At 54.3% G+C, this 15,847-nt stretch overlaps 1 protein-coding gene across 3 annotated transcripts in view; it reads right to left on the reverse strand.

The window, feature by feature from the left end:
- Positions 1-15,847, reverse strand: part of RGS12 (regulator of G protein signaling 12) — a gene marked incomplete at its 5' end in the record, with an annotated part of 90,720 nt that overhangs the window by 60,801 nt on the left and 14,072 nt on the right. For all 3 annotated transcript variants that reach the window (XM_082652921.1, XM_082652920.1, XM_082652922.1), the window contains one exon: positions 13,495-13,611. In XM_082652921.1, coding sequence (XP_082509047.1) covers positions 13,495-13,611 — 117 coding nt within the window. The remainder of the gene's footprint in view (positions 1-13,494; positions 13,612-15,847) is intronic.

Below are 15,847 nucleotides of genomic sequence, written 5' to 3' on the forward strand. Positions count from 1 at the left end.
ACAGTAATTTAAAGAGTAAGCAAAATTGTAATACAGGTATCTGGTCGAAACTGAATATCTCAACACAATTAATTCACTCATCTTCAAAATCTATCACAATCACAATGGTAAGGGCAAGGAAACACGGATGCTCTCTGTAAGGCTGACTTAGGACGCGGGCAGCGTCCCCCCGAAAGGTTGGGGGGGACCCGGTGTGACCGACCCCCAACCCAGCCTCGCTCTGGGTGTTGGTCTGTGGTCCCAGAGCCGGCCTTTTACCTCCACGGGACTCACTTCAGGCTCCACGATGTAGACACAAGAAAGACATTTTCAAAGTTTACACTTAAAAGCTACCATTCTCTAAACAGGCTGAAAATAAAGCAGTAACCAAGATGCCAAGTTTCCTTTAAACAATTCCGTTTAAGTGACGAGAAACATCTGGAGTTGCTTACCTGCTGACTGTTTAAAACGTGAGTCTCCTTTGGCAACCCTTTTTCCAAATTCATCTTAAGACAGGAGAACTTCTGACCCGCACCAGGCACGCAGCTCTAAAACACACCATGCAGCCCCGCCGCATGCCTGTGCACGTCAGAAAGTTTAAAGACATTTCAGATGAAGTTCCATCCTGCTCCCTCCGTAACCCATGGCAACAGGACACTGCAGGAAGCTGTGGTTTGCCAGGGATTCAGACTCTATCTCAATTGTCTCGTACAAAGAAAAAAAAAATCCGTTTACATAAATCACGCTGTGAGATCATTTTAAAAGTATTTCCTCTACCAAATCAGAAGAATAAACCTTCAGCTGATAGCGGTAATCGCTCAGTCGGCACAGCAGCTGCAGAGAATTTGTTTTTAGCAGCGTGGTGCAGTGCGCCGGCTAATTACAGAGGCTCACGAGTCTATTGTGAGCTCCACGTGCACACGTGTGCAGGGCCAGCCCTGGGAACCTGCCGTGTTCCTAAGACCTGTCTCGGGGCCTCGGCCCCCACTCCACGATCTGCCGTCTGCCTCCCAACACCTGACACAACCTGAACGCGAGGGGGCCATGGCAGGTCCTGGTTTTAAAAGGCAAGAAGGAAAGAAAAAGAAAACTGTTTCCAGAACCTAGGTATCACTGCAGAGCTACCTGCTAGCTTTCTGGACATTCGGGATAAACTGCTCTCCCCAAGGTGCTTCCCTGTCAAAACCTCTCCGCAGCAGGTGCCCGGGGTCTCGTCTGAGGGGCTCCAGGAACGGCCCTCGCTCCTGGCGTGTTAGACCAGGAGGACCTCGGCACGCATCCTGTCCAGGGCTGTGGGCGCAGTGGTGCCCATGGGCCAGCGGGCGGGGATGATGGCCTGGGGCTGGGGGTCAGGCTGCCAGCCGGAACGCGCCGAGCCCACCGTACTCTGTTTCCGTGGGAGAAACTCGCACACGGCCAGCATGAGTGTTCTGTGCACGGGCAGAACTCTCAGAGATAACCAGCGGGCACTGGCTCGGGCTTCCTCAGACAGGCTTTCTCACACAATAAATGTACGGAAGCAGGAGAGGGGAAGGAGCAGAGGCTGCCACGGTCACCCTCTCCGCCACCACGGAGCACAGGAACAGGCCAATGGGGGATGCCGGGGGCTGTGATGAGCCAGCAAGGGGGGTGGGGGAGACCTCGCCGGCTGGCGGACAGCAGGGGAGGGCTGTGTGGAGGGGCAGGGAGGGGACCCGCAGCCCCACCTCTCCCTCTGTGCAGCTGCCCCTGCCCCGGGAGGGGGGCTCCAGGACATAAGAAGCCACTCCTTCCAGCTCCCGGGGTCCCCGGTGCCCGCCTGGCCTGGAGGGGCTTCGAACCCTCTCCTTGGCAGGGCCTCATCTTAAAGAAAGGGGGGGCGCCCTTACAAACGAGGCCCTCTGGGCACACAGACGCCACGGCGGGAGGAGCTGTGAGGTACACGCTGCAGGCCTGCAGGGCTGAGACACGGCGCTAGACACAGCGACATCCTTTCCACTGCCCAGCCTCCCCTTCCAGCACGTACACACGCACACATGCACCCATCCACGTGCACACCTTCACACGCGCACACACGCACCCATCCACGTGCACACCTTCACACACGCACACACACCCATCCACATGCACACCTGCACACACCCATCCACGTGCACACCTGCACACACGCACCCATCCACGTGCACACCTGCACACACGCACCCATCCACATGCACACGTGCACACAAGCACATGTCCAGAGAAAACCCGCTGGAGGGCTCTGGAAAGACAACCATGGGGTTTTCAGTGATCAGTTGAGCCCGTGACTCTGTGACCTGATCATCCTCCTCGCTGATTTCTGAGGGGCCTGTACTAATTCACAGGGTTTTGGCGGAGGTGCTGGCCTCCCAGCCAGAGCGGGGGCCAGCAGCATCCTAGCCCCAAAGGCCCACCAGACAGACCCTGGAGATGACCACCAGGGACCAAGACGGGAAACAGACTGCAGGACAGGCCACGCCCACAGGGCAAGCAAAGGACCTCCTGGGACCCTGGGAAAACCTAGCACCCAGGTGCTGGGCCGCCCAGGTTACCACTTCGGTGTCAAACTTGTCTTTATTTTAATCATTTCGGACAGAAATATATGTGTCCCTGCAGAAGCAGAACAATTTCACTTTGCGTGTTTATCACGTTCAGCCCAAAAAGCAGCCCAGGACCATCAGGGTCCAGGTGCAGCTGTCCCCTCTGGGTTCTTCTGTCCCTCAGGCTTTCTCTGTCTCCTCCTTTGCTGTCCGTAAGGCAAAGAGAGGAAGGGGTGGGGCGAGAATCTGGCCACAGACTCCCCGGTACTAGATGGTGTCCTGGGCAGCCCAGAGCCCAGCTCACTTCCTGGGGAAAGAGAGGTGCCCGGAGCTCCTGGAACAAGTGACCAGGACATTCTGAGCACCAACCACACCCACCATCGCATCCTCCTTATTCCGGTGGGAGTGTTGACCCGGGGCCACAAAGCCCAGCACAGCCCCCGACAAACCCAGCAAGTGCTGGTTCGGGCAGGAGAAGAAAAGGCTGGTGGCAGCAGACGGCGTGGAGCTGCCCAGCTCAGCCTTGACAGGACAGCCCCCTCTGTGAGCTGAGGCCAGCCACCCTGTTGGCGCCTCCACAAGAGAGCAAACGGCTGGAAAGCAGGGGGGTCTGGGGGGCACCCCAGCCTGGAAGCCCGACGACAGCACCCGCGGGCGAGTCCTGCAGCTGGAGGAACACAGAGGCCTCTATTCCCTGGGGCCGCACCTGCCCGGGGGTCCGTCCTGAGCTAAAAATGGCATGAGAGTCCCTGTGGGGTGCGCAGACCCGGGTCAGGGCAGCTCAGGGAGTATGCTGGGGAGGTGTTCCGGCCAGAAGGGACAGATGAGAGGGAGGGGAGGGCATCCAGCGGGAACTGGGGACCCTGGCGAGCTGCATCCCCGGGCCAGGGGCTGCAGGTGGGGTCTCAGGGCCAAAGAGCTCCTTCTTCGTTGTGGGTTCCTTGCAGAGTCACCTGTCTCCCCAGGAGCCTCTCACCAGTCACCATCCCCCGCCCCACACCAGTGCTGGAAAAGGGAGGGCACATTCTCCTTAATACCCTGGACCCACCAGGGCTTCCCGAGGCTTCCGCCCAGCCCCGGGCACAGTTGGGCCTGGAGGGGACAGACACGCGCTTTACTCAAGGTTCAAAGTAACCAAGGGAGATGAGCGCAGACAAGCTCAGAGACAGGCCTGCGTCAGCCTGCCCGGCCCCTCGCCCCTTCACGAGGGCAAGGAGGCCGGCGAGGGCCAGACCACCCTCACTCGGGGATGCCCAGGCTTCCCAAGGAAGAGGCTAAGTGGGTAAAAGGCACAACCGGAGGAGGGTGCACAGCGACCGTGGTGACCGCCATGGGGAGATGCTCAGGAAACGCGGCCTCACCTGCCATCCCAGCTCCTCACCCCAGGCCTCCCACGGCCGCCTCAGGGCCTCGGCTGTGACCCCTGTGGGCGGGGACCCTCGAGTCTCCCCACAGCGCTGCCGAGGTGAGAAGTCTGACCATGCGCCATCTACCTGGCCCAAGCCCCCCACTCCCCAACCCCTCCCCTCACCCGAACCACCATGCGGCCCAAAGGGTGACCCTAACTGTCCCCCCTTCCTGCCCCGACACCCCTACTGCTCATTCTCGGCTTAGCAGCCGGAGGGACCCTTTCCAAACCCTGAAGCTGCCCTGCCCACCTCCTACCCATCCACAGCACCTGTGCCCCACCTCCCGCCCCTCATGTCCATGCATCCCTGCTGGGAGGCCAGCTCCTCCGGGGCAGGGGTTGGTGTCAGTTTTGTCCAGTGCTGTCCACAGAGCCAGAATAACGTCAGCACACGGTAGGCGTTCAAAAACCAGTCACTGAATGAGGAGACACTCAAGGTACTGAGAAAACCTAGTATACGTCCCTGAGTTAATAGGATCTTAAAGAGAATTAAGATCATTTCCTATGTGCATAGTTTAAAGAGTAGACTAGCATGTCAAAAACCAAAAAAAGCAAAAACTGGCGGTCCAGTGGTTAAGACTCCGCGCGTCCAATGCAGGGGGAGCAGGTTCAATCCCTGGTTGGGGAACTAAGATCCCACACGCTGCACAGTGTAGCCAAAAAAAAAAAAAAAAAAACTAAATAAAATTTTTTAAAAAATAAGCAAAAACTTCAAAGTTAAATTCCCCTAGAAATAGGAAAACAGCAAAAGTAAGAAATGGGTAAAAAGAGCTTGTTTTGAAATGTCTGAGTAGATTTCACCCTGGATAATGGGACTTCTGGAAATCGCCCAGTGTCCCAGAGGTGAGCCAGAGGTGGGAAGGAGTGAACCAAACCAGACAAGTGGCCACAGCCGGCAACTGGGCTCTCAGTCTCAGGTCTGAGGCCCAGCTCGGGGTCCTGCTGCCTTTGCTGTAGGGGGTCAGTCTCAGGGGCCAGCCCAGCATAGCTCAGGGAGCTGGTGCAAAGCAGCTCACTCGACCTCAGCCTCAGCATCAGAGGGACCAGGCGAAGCCCCCTACCCCCCAAAGCCCCCTGTCCCTCCAGAGCAGAGAAGTCTGGACAAGTGGCCAGGGAGGGAACCGCGTGGCCTCAGCGCCCCCTGCTGTCCAGTCCGGGCACTGCCAGTCCTGCTAACAACCCCTGGGCCCGCTCAGGTGAGAGCAACCAGCACAGGCTGCCTTTGACGGCCGGAGCAGGCAGGCACGGAGAAACTCCTGCCAACGGCCAGCAGTGGCTCAGCCAGCTCCACGCACAACATGGGTCAACGGCCTCCAGTGGGTGACGGGGAGCGGCAGCTCCCGGAACCTGGGCTGGGGCACTGTTCCCTTTTAGGCCTGCACTGCTCAGCTTGGGACCCCTGCACCCGGGGCCCACTTCGAGGCCCTGGGAGCCTTGAAGATGTCCCACAAACGCGCGAGGCGCTCTTTCTGAGACCGGCTCTACACACTGCCGGCAGGGGCGGGCCTGCAGTGCAGACTCCACTCTTCCTGCCCCGCCTCTCGGGTCCCGCCCTCCTTGGCGACCCCCCAACGTTAGCAGGACCAAAGCTCACAGAAACCCACCCGACGCTTGCACACCTCCCGTCTCGAGAGCCCTCCAGGGAGGACGCCCCCCACGGCCCCCGCCTCCCCCCACCTGTCACCAGCTCCTCTCCCCTCCCTCCCCCTTCGTCCCCCGCGACGCCGCCCCACCAAGTCACAGGGAAAGCATAGCCATGTCGCCGCTTCTCTCCACGGTTCTGCACTGGACATGCCACCACGAGCCACGGCCACACCGATGGAACTGTGCAGACACGTTCTCTGGTGTCCATCTGCTCCCGTGACACCTGCACACCACGAGGCAGCCGCAGGGCGTTCTAGCACGAGCCATCACACTGTGGGTAGGAGAGGTGGCCTCGTCTGGGAGGCTCACGACAACGCCGCCTTGAATTGCTGCCCGTCTCCTGGTCCACACGGTGCCGTCTCAGACACGAGGGATGCTGAGTCTCAGGACACCTGTGTCTTCCGTGTCCCTAGTGACAGCAAACACTCCCCCGTGCCTGGCAAGAGTCCGGCTGCTTCACGTCTGCACCAACATCCACGCCGTCCGCCAGTCTTTTCCACTCCAGACCTCCTGGGGTGTGGACCTCACTGGCTGCAGCTTGCCCCCTGGTGACTAATGTGGTTGGAAGCCTTTCCAAGGCCACATTTGCCACTGTGGATCATCTCTCATCAGAGGCCTGTTCGAGTCTCTTGCCCACTTTGCTTTGGTAGGTGTTGTGAGGAGCCTCTGTGGGTCACGCACTCATGTCCCCCCGCCCCGTCCTTGCCCTCGAGGGAAGGTGCGCTTGCGTGAACATAGGTTCCGAGTATTCGCTGAGTCAGAGTCAGCCTTGGTCTTTATGGTCAGTGCTTTTTGTGTTCAGCTTAAAAAGTCTTTCCCTCCCCAACACCACGGACATGCGCGTCTACTTTAACCCCTACTGACTCACGTTGTGCCCTTCCCAGGGAGACCTGCGACACAGCTGGATTCACTGCGTTTGCACGGCGTGAGGGAGAATCAGGTTCTCTTTCACTCTCTTTCCATGTTGACCCCTACTTACCCCAGCACCACTGAAAAGACCACACTCCCCCTGCTCTGCACACACGGCCTGACGTCCACAGGTGCTGGGTCTGTTTCTTGCTCTCTCTCCTACTCCGCTGTCTGTCTATCCATCTATCTGTGTGCCGCCACTTCCACAGTTTTACGTTTCTCTAACTTTATAATAAGTTTCAGCAGCTCATAGAGGAAGTAGGAAGTCTTCCTACCTTAGTCTTCTTCAAGAATATCTCGGCTACACTTGGCCCTTTGCATTTCCACAAAATTTTTAGAATCATCTTAAGTTCCACAAAACAGCTGTTGGGATTTTGGTTAAAATTACATTGAATCTAGATGTCATTTTCAAACTGTGTCCACAACTGATTTTTGTATAGTGATCATATATCCAGCAACCTTGCTAAACTTACTCATTAATTTTAAGAATCCATAGATTCTTTTGCATTTTTCCATGTTACGATCACATCATGGGAGAATGATCACACTGTCATTTTCCTTTGCACGTTTTTTTTGTTTGTTTGTTTGTTTGCGGTACGCGGGCCTCTCACTGCTGTGGCCTCTCCCGTTGCGGAGCACAGGCTCCGGACGCGCAGGCTCAGCGGCCACGGCTCACGGGCCCAGCCGCTCCGCGGCGTGTGGGATCTTCCCGGACCGGGGCACGAACCCGCGCCCCCTGCATCGGCAGGCGGGCTCCCACCCACTGCGCCACCAGGGAGGCCCCGTTTTTTAACTTCCATTGTTCTGCTTTCTTAGTACACTGACTAGGACTTGCAGTAAACATTTAAATGGAAATGGTAACAGCAGACACCTTTCCTCGCTCGATCTCAAAGGGGAAGCTTAAGTCTGACACATGCAATAGGCTTTTTTATACCCTTATCAGGTTAAGGACGTTCCCCTTAATCCCTATTTTGTTAAGGTTTTTTAACCGTGAACAGATACTGAATTTTACCAAGTGCCTTTCCTGCTTCTGTTAAGACGATACATGATTTTTCTACTCTGTTAATGTGGTGAATTACACTGACTGATTTTCAGATGTTAGAAAAACACTGTCCTTGGAACAAACGTGAACAGCTGGATCCAGCAGACATGATGTAGTCTAGGACCTTCCACCTCTCTCAGCAGTGAGCTGCCCCACAACCCTCCTTTCCTCTAAGGCGTCTCTCAGGTTTCGGTGCCAAGGTTTTGGAGGCCTCATAAAATGAGAGGACGTAAAGCCTCTTTACTGATTGTTTTGATAGGTTTCTGTTTCGTTAATTTCTGCTTTGACCTTCATCGCTGTCCAGCTTCTACTTCCTCTGCGTCTGTTTACAGCTCTTTTCCTAACCTGTTGAGGTGACTTCCTACTTTCCTTCATGTCTAACATTCGCTCATAAAGCTACAAATATTCCTCTAAGCTCAGTTTTAGCTACATCCCACAGGCTTAGATGTATTTTCTTTATCATTCAGAATATATTCTAATTTCCACAGTGATTCTTTGAACTCTAGATCACTCAGCCTCTCACGCCGGACGTGAGTGCGGTATCTCCTCTTTGCCACTGGTTTCTGCTACACCTGCCTGTGGCCAAGGACAGACTCTGGGTGAAGAGATGTCCATACCTGTTGAGACCTGCTTTATGGCCCAGCACATGGTCAGCTTCCCACGTGTTCCACGAGGAGGAAAGGATGAATTTACTGGGTGCCGCACACATGAGTCCAGCAGGTCAAGCTGGTCAGATCCCTTACCTCTTACTGAACTTTTCCTGCTCAGTCTGCCAGTTACTGAGCAAGGAGTTAAAAAATCTCCTACTGTGAGTACAGATTAGTCCAGTTCTGTTCCTACTTCTGTCAGTTTTTGCTGTAGACATGTTGAGACTGTGTAACGGAATGCAAACAAAATTTATAACTGCAGCTCCCTGCTGCCTCACTATGACGAAGGCTCCTGTCTATCTGTGGGGCGCTCTGCCTGGGAGACCACTTTGCGATCAGTGCAGCCCCGCGACCAGCCTTCTGATTAGTACTGCACAGTGTCTCCTCTTCTGTTCTTCCATTTGCGTTTGATGTGTCCCTAGCAAACAGCATAACCAGACTTTCAATGCTGCCCTGACAGTCTCTCCTTTCTAACTGGGATATTTGGCCCCTTTACTGTTATTGTAACTACCAGCACAGCTGGACTGAACCCCCTCACGGAGGCTGCCTACTTGTCCTTCCTGCTCTCCACCCTTTGTCTCTCCTTTCCTCCTGTCTCACCTTCTTTCAAATTCAACATTTTTTATTATTCCATTTCTTCCTTCTATTAATTTAAAATTTACTTATTATTTTATTATCTTAGGTTACCCTGGAGATTACAACATGCATCCTTACCTTATAAAACTCAAATTTTCATCACACCTTTGTCCTCTTCCTAGTGGAGATAAGCTCCCAGGAACAGCTGACCTCCATTCCCCTCTGCCAGTGCTCACCCTGCCGTGCTGTAATTTAATTTCATGTACTTTCAGACCAAACCAAACACAATTCCTCTTGTTTTACAGTCACCACTTTTGCGCCCCGTCCTGTGCGGTCCTTCCTGGGTCCTCCTCGCCCGGCGTTTAGAGGGCCCTCCATCTGAGTCTGCTCCAGGAGGCTCAGCCTGAGACACGGTGTCCCGAGGGCCCAGGAAATGGACTCGGAACCGGCCTCGTGCAGAGAAGCCGGGCTGGCGGCAGCCGCACGCAGAGGCCCCGGCAGGGACAATTAAAGGCAAGATGTGAAAGCTGGTGCCTCTGGGGAGGGGGCCAAACAAGGGTGTGAGGCCCAGGAACGGGGATGGCCCAGAGGCCGCCTAGCACACCTGCCGAAGAGTGTGGGACAGAGGGAAGAACAGACAGACAGGGAGTTCAGCAGGCCTCCCAAAGGCGAGTGTTGAAGTTATTTGTGCGTCTGCATTTTGAAATCTTCAGGCAAAAAGGTCGCAGAGATTGAGTCCCATGTCTCTAACATACTATTTTGACAAAAGAGGTTCACAGGTGATAGAAAGATCGTGTGCCCTGCAGTCCGTGGTCTAAAGAACACTGTGCCTGCGCGTGGCTTCTCATCTGTGAAATGGGGACACTCAGAGGGAAAGGGGAGGGGAGGTCTGGCCTGCTCTCAGATAACAGGAGACCCCTGGTGTCTGTCGTGACGAGAAGTAAGCGGTGACCGCAAGGCCTGGAGCGCTTGTCCGGAAGCAGACCTCGAGCCACCACCAAGCCACACGCGCTGGCTCATGGTCCCCGGGGGCTCAGGCCCCTGCAGAGACCCTTCTCCCAGGACGATGCAGAGACGACACCTGGTCAAACTCCCAGAGGGAGAATGCAGGCTTGGGGGGGACCCCCCTTCTTGGGACCCCAGAGCCCCGAGGCCCTGAGCAGGGGCCTGTTCCGGCCTCAGGGCCCCCGGGGGCTGCCCCACGGCCACTCCCGCTCCCACCTCCCAGTACCATGTGCCCCGCTGCCCCAAAACCCACCCAGGGGGCTTCCCTGGTGGCGCAGTGGTTGAGAGTCCGCCTGCCGATGCAGGGGACACGGGTTGGTGCCCCGGTCCGGGAAGATCCCACATGCCGCGGAGCGGCTGGTCCCGTGAGCCATGGCCGCTAAGCCTGCGCGTCCGGAGCCTGTGCTCGCAACGGGAGAGGCCACAACAGTGAGAGGCCCGCGTACCGCAAGAAAAAAAAAAAAAAAAAACACCCAACCAGGACTCTCTGAAAACCCTCTGGAATCAGTCCCCCTTCTCATCTGGATAATGAGGTGATTTCAAGGCCCTTTCTAGCTCTAACAGCCAAAGATTCCAGCTTAGCATCAGAACACAAACTAACTTACTGTTCTAAGCAAAAAAAAAACCCAAAGTCAATTTATTCCAGATAATTGTTATTGAGTTTGTAAGAAACTATGGTTAATTTTTAAAACATTACTGAACTCAGATGTTTGCAAACTCATGCTCACAGCAGCATTAGCCAATTAGCCAAGAGGTGGGAGCTACCCAAGGGTCCATCATCAGACAGACGGATAAACACAATGTGGGCCATCCATAGAGTGGAATATTATCCAGCCTTAACAAAGAAAAAAATTCTGACACCTGCTACAGCATGGGTGAACTGCAAAGATACTCTACTAAGTGAAAAAAGCCAGACACAAAAGTCAAATTCCTGAAGGCAGAAAGCAGGACAGTGGGTGCCAGGGGCTGAGGGAGGGGAGGGTGAGTGAGTGAGTGAGTGATGGGCACCAAGTTTCAGCTGTAGGAGGTAGGAGCCTTCCGGAGTTGACGGGTGATTTTTGCAAAATGATGTGAATGTACTTATTGCCCCAAACTGGACACTTAAAAATGGTAAATTTTATGCTCTATTTTACTACAATTAAAATATATATCTACTGACACCCTAGACAAAGGCAGAAAAAAGCCACAAAGAAGATATTTTCAAAACCTTTATCTGACAAAGGATTTGTATCCCCAAAATGTAAAGAACTACTACAAAATCTATTTTTAAAATAATAAAATAAATAAAATAAAAATTTTAAAACTACAGGAAGGACATGAATAGGCTACTAATTCAAAGAAGAGAAAACCTGGGCTTCCCTGGTGGTGCAGTGGTTGGGAGTCCACCTGCCGATGCAGGAGGCGCGGGTTCGTGCCCCGGTCCGGGAAGATCCCACATGCCGCGGAGCGGCTGGGCCCGTGAGCCATGGCCGCTGAGCCTGCGCGTCCGGAGCCTGTGCTCCACAACGGGAGAGGCCACAACTGTGAGAGGCCCGCGTACCGCAAAAATAAATAAATAAATAAATAAAAGAGAAAACCTGAACAGCCAAAGAGCCCGTGATGGAATGCTCAGTCTCACTCACAATCAGTGAAATGCAAATTAAAATGAGTTGGCATTTTATTGAAACAGGGAAAATTTCAGTTTGACAGTACCAAGTGTCGGTGAGCAGGATAGCAAGGCCCCTGGTCCTGCTGGCGGCCAGAGCCTGGGTGAGGCTCGGATGAGACTGTCACAGCAACTGACTCCCCAGAACACGCTCTCACAGCCCCGGCTGTGCACACGGGCACCTGCATGACACTGTCCGCTGCAGCTCCTCTCACAGAGGTCTGTTCCCAACCTTCTATCACGTGGCCAGCAACAGCAGAATGGATAAAAATTTGTGACATATTCATAACGGAATGCTACATAACAAGTAAAATAAACTAAAACTACAAGGTAAAACTTGAAAGTATAATACAATGTTATAAAAGTGGCAGAATAAGACATGCAGTATGATTACATCTGTGTATAAAATTTTAAAACACACAAAATGAACCAGTGAAAGGACCACAGCTGCCAAGATCCAGGGTGAGCAGGGAGGGACGACCAGGCGGGCACCTAGGATTTTAGGGCAGTGAGATGCTCTGTGTGACACTGTGATGGTGGCTGTGTGACCTCAATCCATCTGTCCAAACCTTTAGAATGTACAGCACAAGGAGTGGCCTCCATGCACGCTATGCAACCTCAACTAATCATGTACCCAGCACGGTGGCACATGGGAACTCTCTGTACTTCCTGCTTAGCTTTTCTGTAAACCCCAAACTGCTCTGAGAGTAAAGTCTATTAATTTTTTAAGGATTACAAATCAAAGAAGAGAACCACACAAGAGGATACTCTCGATATGTGTGGATCAATATCATATCTTTAAAGGGGGTATGGGGCTTCCCTGGTCGCGCAGTGGTTAAGAATCCGCCTGCCACTGCAGGGGACACAGGTCTGGGCCTTGGTCCGGGAAGATCCCACATGCTGTGGAGCAACTAAGCCCGTGCACCACAACTACTGAGCCTGCGCTCTAGAGCCCATAAGCCACAGCTACTGAGCCCACATGCCACAACTACTGAAGCCCACACACCTAGAGCCCATGCTCCGCAACAAGAGAAGCCACCGCAAAGAGAAGCCCGCGCACCATAACGAAGAGCAGCCCCTGCTTGCCACAACTAGAGAAAGCCCACGCACAGCAACGAAGACCCAACACAGCCAAAAATAAATAAATAAATAAATATTTTTTAAATAATAAAAAAAAATAAAGTGGGTATGAAACAGAGCAGGACCCTGGGGGGCCTCCTGGGGACGTATCCCCCAGTACCTCCCCCTCCCTCTTGTTTGTAGCAAAGCTTTAGCCTCCTAGGCCCTCCCCAAATTCCAAACTGCAAATTTAACCAGAGAAGTGAGAAAATGCAGAATCAAAAGAAAACAGTCGAACAAGACAAAACAATAACAGTTTAGCCACTGAACAGTGTCAAGGACCTCTAGTTCCTCCTCAAGGGCTCTAGATAACATCTGAGCTGTGTCCTTGAGCTGTTCTGCAGATACTAAAGCCCCCACCAGGTGGAAGAAGTTATGCAGGCTGCCCGCCAGCATGTAGACCCCCAACCGGCTGGAAGGTTGATGGCTGAGATTCCTGAAACATCACCCAGTTACCTCACCACCAACCAATCAGAGAACTGTGCACAAGCTGATCGCATACCCCATGGCCCCCTACCTCACGCTGCCTGTAAAAGCCCTTCCCTGAAATCCACTGGGGAGTTTGGGTCTTTTGAGCATGAGCTACCTGTTCTCCTTGTCTGGTGCCTGTACTTTCCTTCCCCACAACCCAGTGTCAGTAGATTAGCTTTTCTGTGCGTTGGGCAAATGGACCCAAGTTTGGTTTGGTAACAGGCAATGATAGGCCCCCAGAGGGTTCTTGTGTCTATTACGGCATCTGGCACGTAAGAGAGGACGGGACACACCGCGATGGTTTGTAGACCAAGGGGCAGAGGAAGAGGGTCCGGATGGGGCAGGAGCGGGTGGGGCAGGGGAGGGGCTGGGTGTGCACAGAAGCCCCACTTGAAGACTGAGTTTACAGGAGACGGAGAGGTGGTAGAAAATGGGTGGGATTCAAAGGAGATTCAGATGTATCATTTTTTAAAACCTGGAAAATGAAAGAAGAAACCCTAAAATGAAGTTACCTCAAGATCATCGAGGGAGCGGGTGATGCTCAGCCTCCTGGACCTCCCGAAAGATCTCCGGGCAGAGGTACGCTGAGCCGGCGGCAGGAGTCCAATGCCCCGCCCAAACTTGGAGCCCTAAAACAAGAAAAAGACGTCGTTACCCTCTTGGGAGGAGACACTAGTTCTGCCTGACACACCGCCTGGAGAGACCGGAGGAGAGGAGGCCTCAAGGTCGTCCAGGTCAACCTCACATTACGAACGAGTCACCACAACCAAAAATGCAAAGTTGAAAAAAAGAGTCATCCCAGGGCCCCCGAGCGTTTGCTGTGCCACTTCCAACTATGTGTCCAGAGGACAACCCCAGCCTCAAACTCCTCGTCCAAGGGCAACGGAAAAACATGTGCGCATGTCTGGGAAAGCACAAGTGGGCGGAGGAAATCATTAGTAATATAAAGGCTGGTTTTCAGCAAGCTCGTGCTTTCACATAATTTTAGAAGCATTTTAGGAAATTAAAGAATCTCTAGACATTCAGCTGGTGTCTGAAGACCAAACCAACCCAAATGCATGAAATAACCAGCCATTAAAACATCTTATTCTTTCTCTGGGAAACGACCAGAATTAATTCGCTGTCATCATGCCAGACATCTCCCCAAATGTGGTTCCAGCAAATGTCATCACATTTTAAAAATAAAAAGCATCACAGCTGAAAATCTTTGACTTCCTGGGTACTCAAAATCCTAAATGACCGGCTTCAGGCATCAAGGAAGCTACAGGTTTCTAAGGACTGCGAGGCCTCAGGCACTCTCTGCTCCCCACCTGCGCAGGGACCCGGGCATCTTGCAGAAAGACAAAACCTTGCAGCACTCCCTTATAAAGCTCTCGGGGCTAAGTTTCTGCACAGCCAACCTCGCAGACACCACCCCCCGCAGAGCAAGCGGAGGGAGAGAAAGATCCAGAAGAACTAACAGGGAAAGAGAGGGAGGGAGGGAGACACAGAGACACAGAGAGCGGTAGACACAGGGAGAAAGGAGCTGACTCAGGGAGAGGAGACGCAGAGACAAGCCAAGGCTCCGTCTCAGATGCGTCGTCACCACCAGCAAAGGGCTCCCCGGGCGTAGTATCGCGTCACCACATGTGTTCAGCAAACCCTAGCATTCCAGCAAGAGCCCAAGAGAGAAGCCGTGTGCACACTGTCCCAGCTAACGCATCCTCCGTCTCTGCGTGTCCACACCAGGCGGTGATGTGTCGCCAGCCTGCTCACCCGCAGTCCCCAGGCCGGTGGCGGAAAACAAGGGTGACACAGAGGGTGCTGGGAGCACAGAGGGCAACACAGACGCCCCACGGGGCTGCCGTGGAGCTGGGGCTAAGGGCAGGCGGGGGCCACTGGAGGGAAGAAGGCAGTGAGGGTGCCCGGCCACAGCCAGACCCCCACGGGCTCGAGAGCGTCACTCTGAAAGGGACAATGGGCACGGAGCCGTGCAGAGGTGAAGCTGCACCTGGGCTAGGGCTCGGCCGGGATGCCTCTAAGAAATCAAGTTGCACAGACGACCTGCCTGTCCCCAAATGGGCCCGGGGGACCGGGCACACTGCCGCTCGAAAGCTGAGGAAAAGCTGGCCTCCGAGAACCCCACCCCTGCCCCGAGCTGGGTGAGCCCGTGGTTCCAGTTGTGCCTCCGTTCCCGGGGACAGGCGCCCAGGCCCCGCCCCACAGGGCTGCTCTGTGACCACTGGCAAGCCCACTCAGGCCTTGTCAAGGCCCACACCCTTCCCCGCATCTGTGTCCAAGTCCCCCTTCTCCGCCCCCACCCCACCCCCGCGAGCAGCACCCTCTGCTCACTGCGGGGCCTTGTTAGCAAGTTACTAAATTTGACATATTCTCGAGAAAGATTTGTCTAAGAAATATCTTTTTCAAAAAATATGCCCAAAGCTGAGTCTATGTGTAAAATGTACCTGGAGCCCAGCGATCTCTCTAGAGACCCTCACCCCTGCCCCAGGGCCCCTCCTCGCCGCAAGGTGCGCCCCTTCAAGAGCCCCCTTCAGCCCCTTGCTGGGGGGGGGGGTCCCGAGGCTTCCACTCTCAGCAGGAACTGGAACCACAGACCCCCAGCACCACCCCCCTGCACCATCTCCCCAGCTGCCTGGAAGCCCTGGGAGCAGCAGGGGCCTTTGCTCTGTGTGTGCTCCCTTCTGGGACCACCTGCCTGGCCGGGTGGCATCTGCTCAGAGAACACACAAGAGCAAAACTGCGTGGGGGCCTGGGTGCCCAGTAACAGGGAGCCCATCACTGGGGACAGGGGGGTCCACGCGGCCGGAAGGAAAGCAGCCGCCGCGTTGCGGGACTGGGGCCTCAGAGGAGGAATAACGCCTACAG

Source organism: Grampus griseus (assembly GCF_964374135.1).
Source record: "Grampus griseus genome assembly, chromosome: 4".
Lineage (NCBI taxonomy): Eukaryota > Metazoa > Chordata > Mammalia > Artiodactyla > Delphinidae > Grampus > Grampus griseus.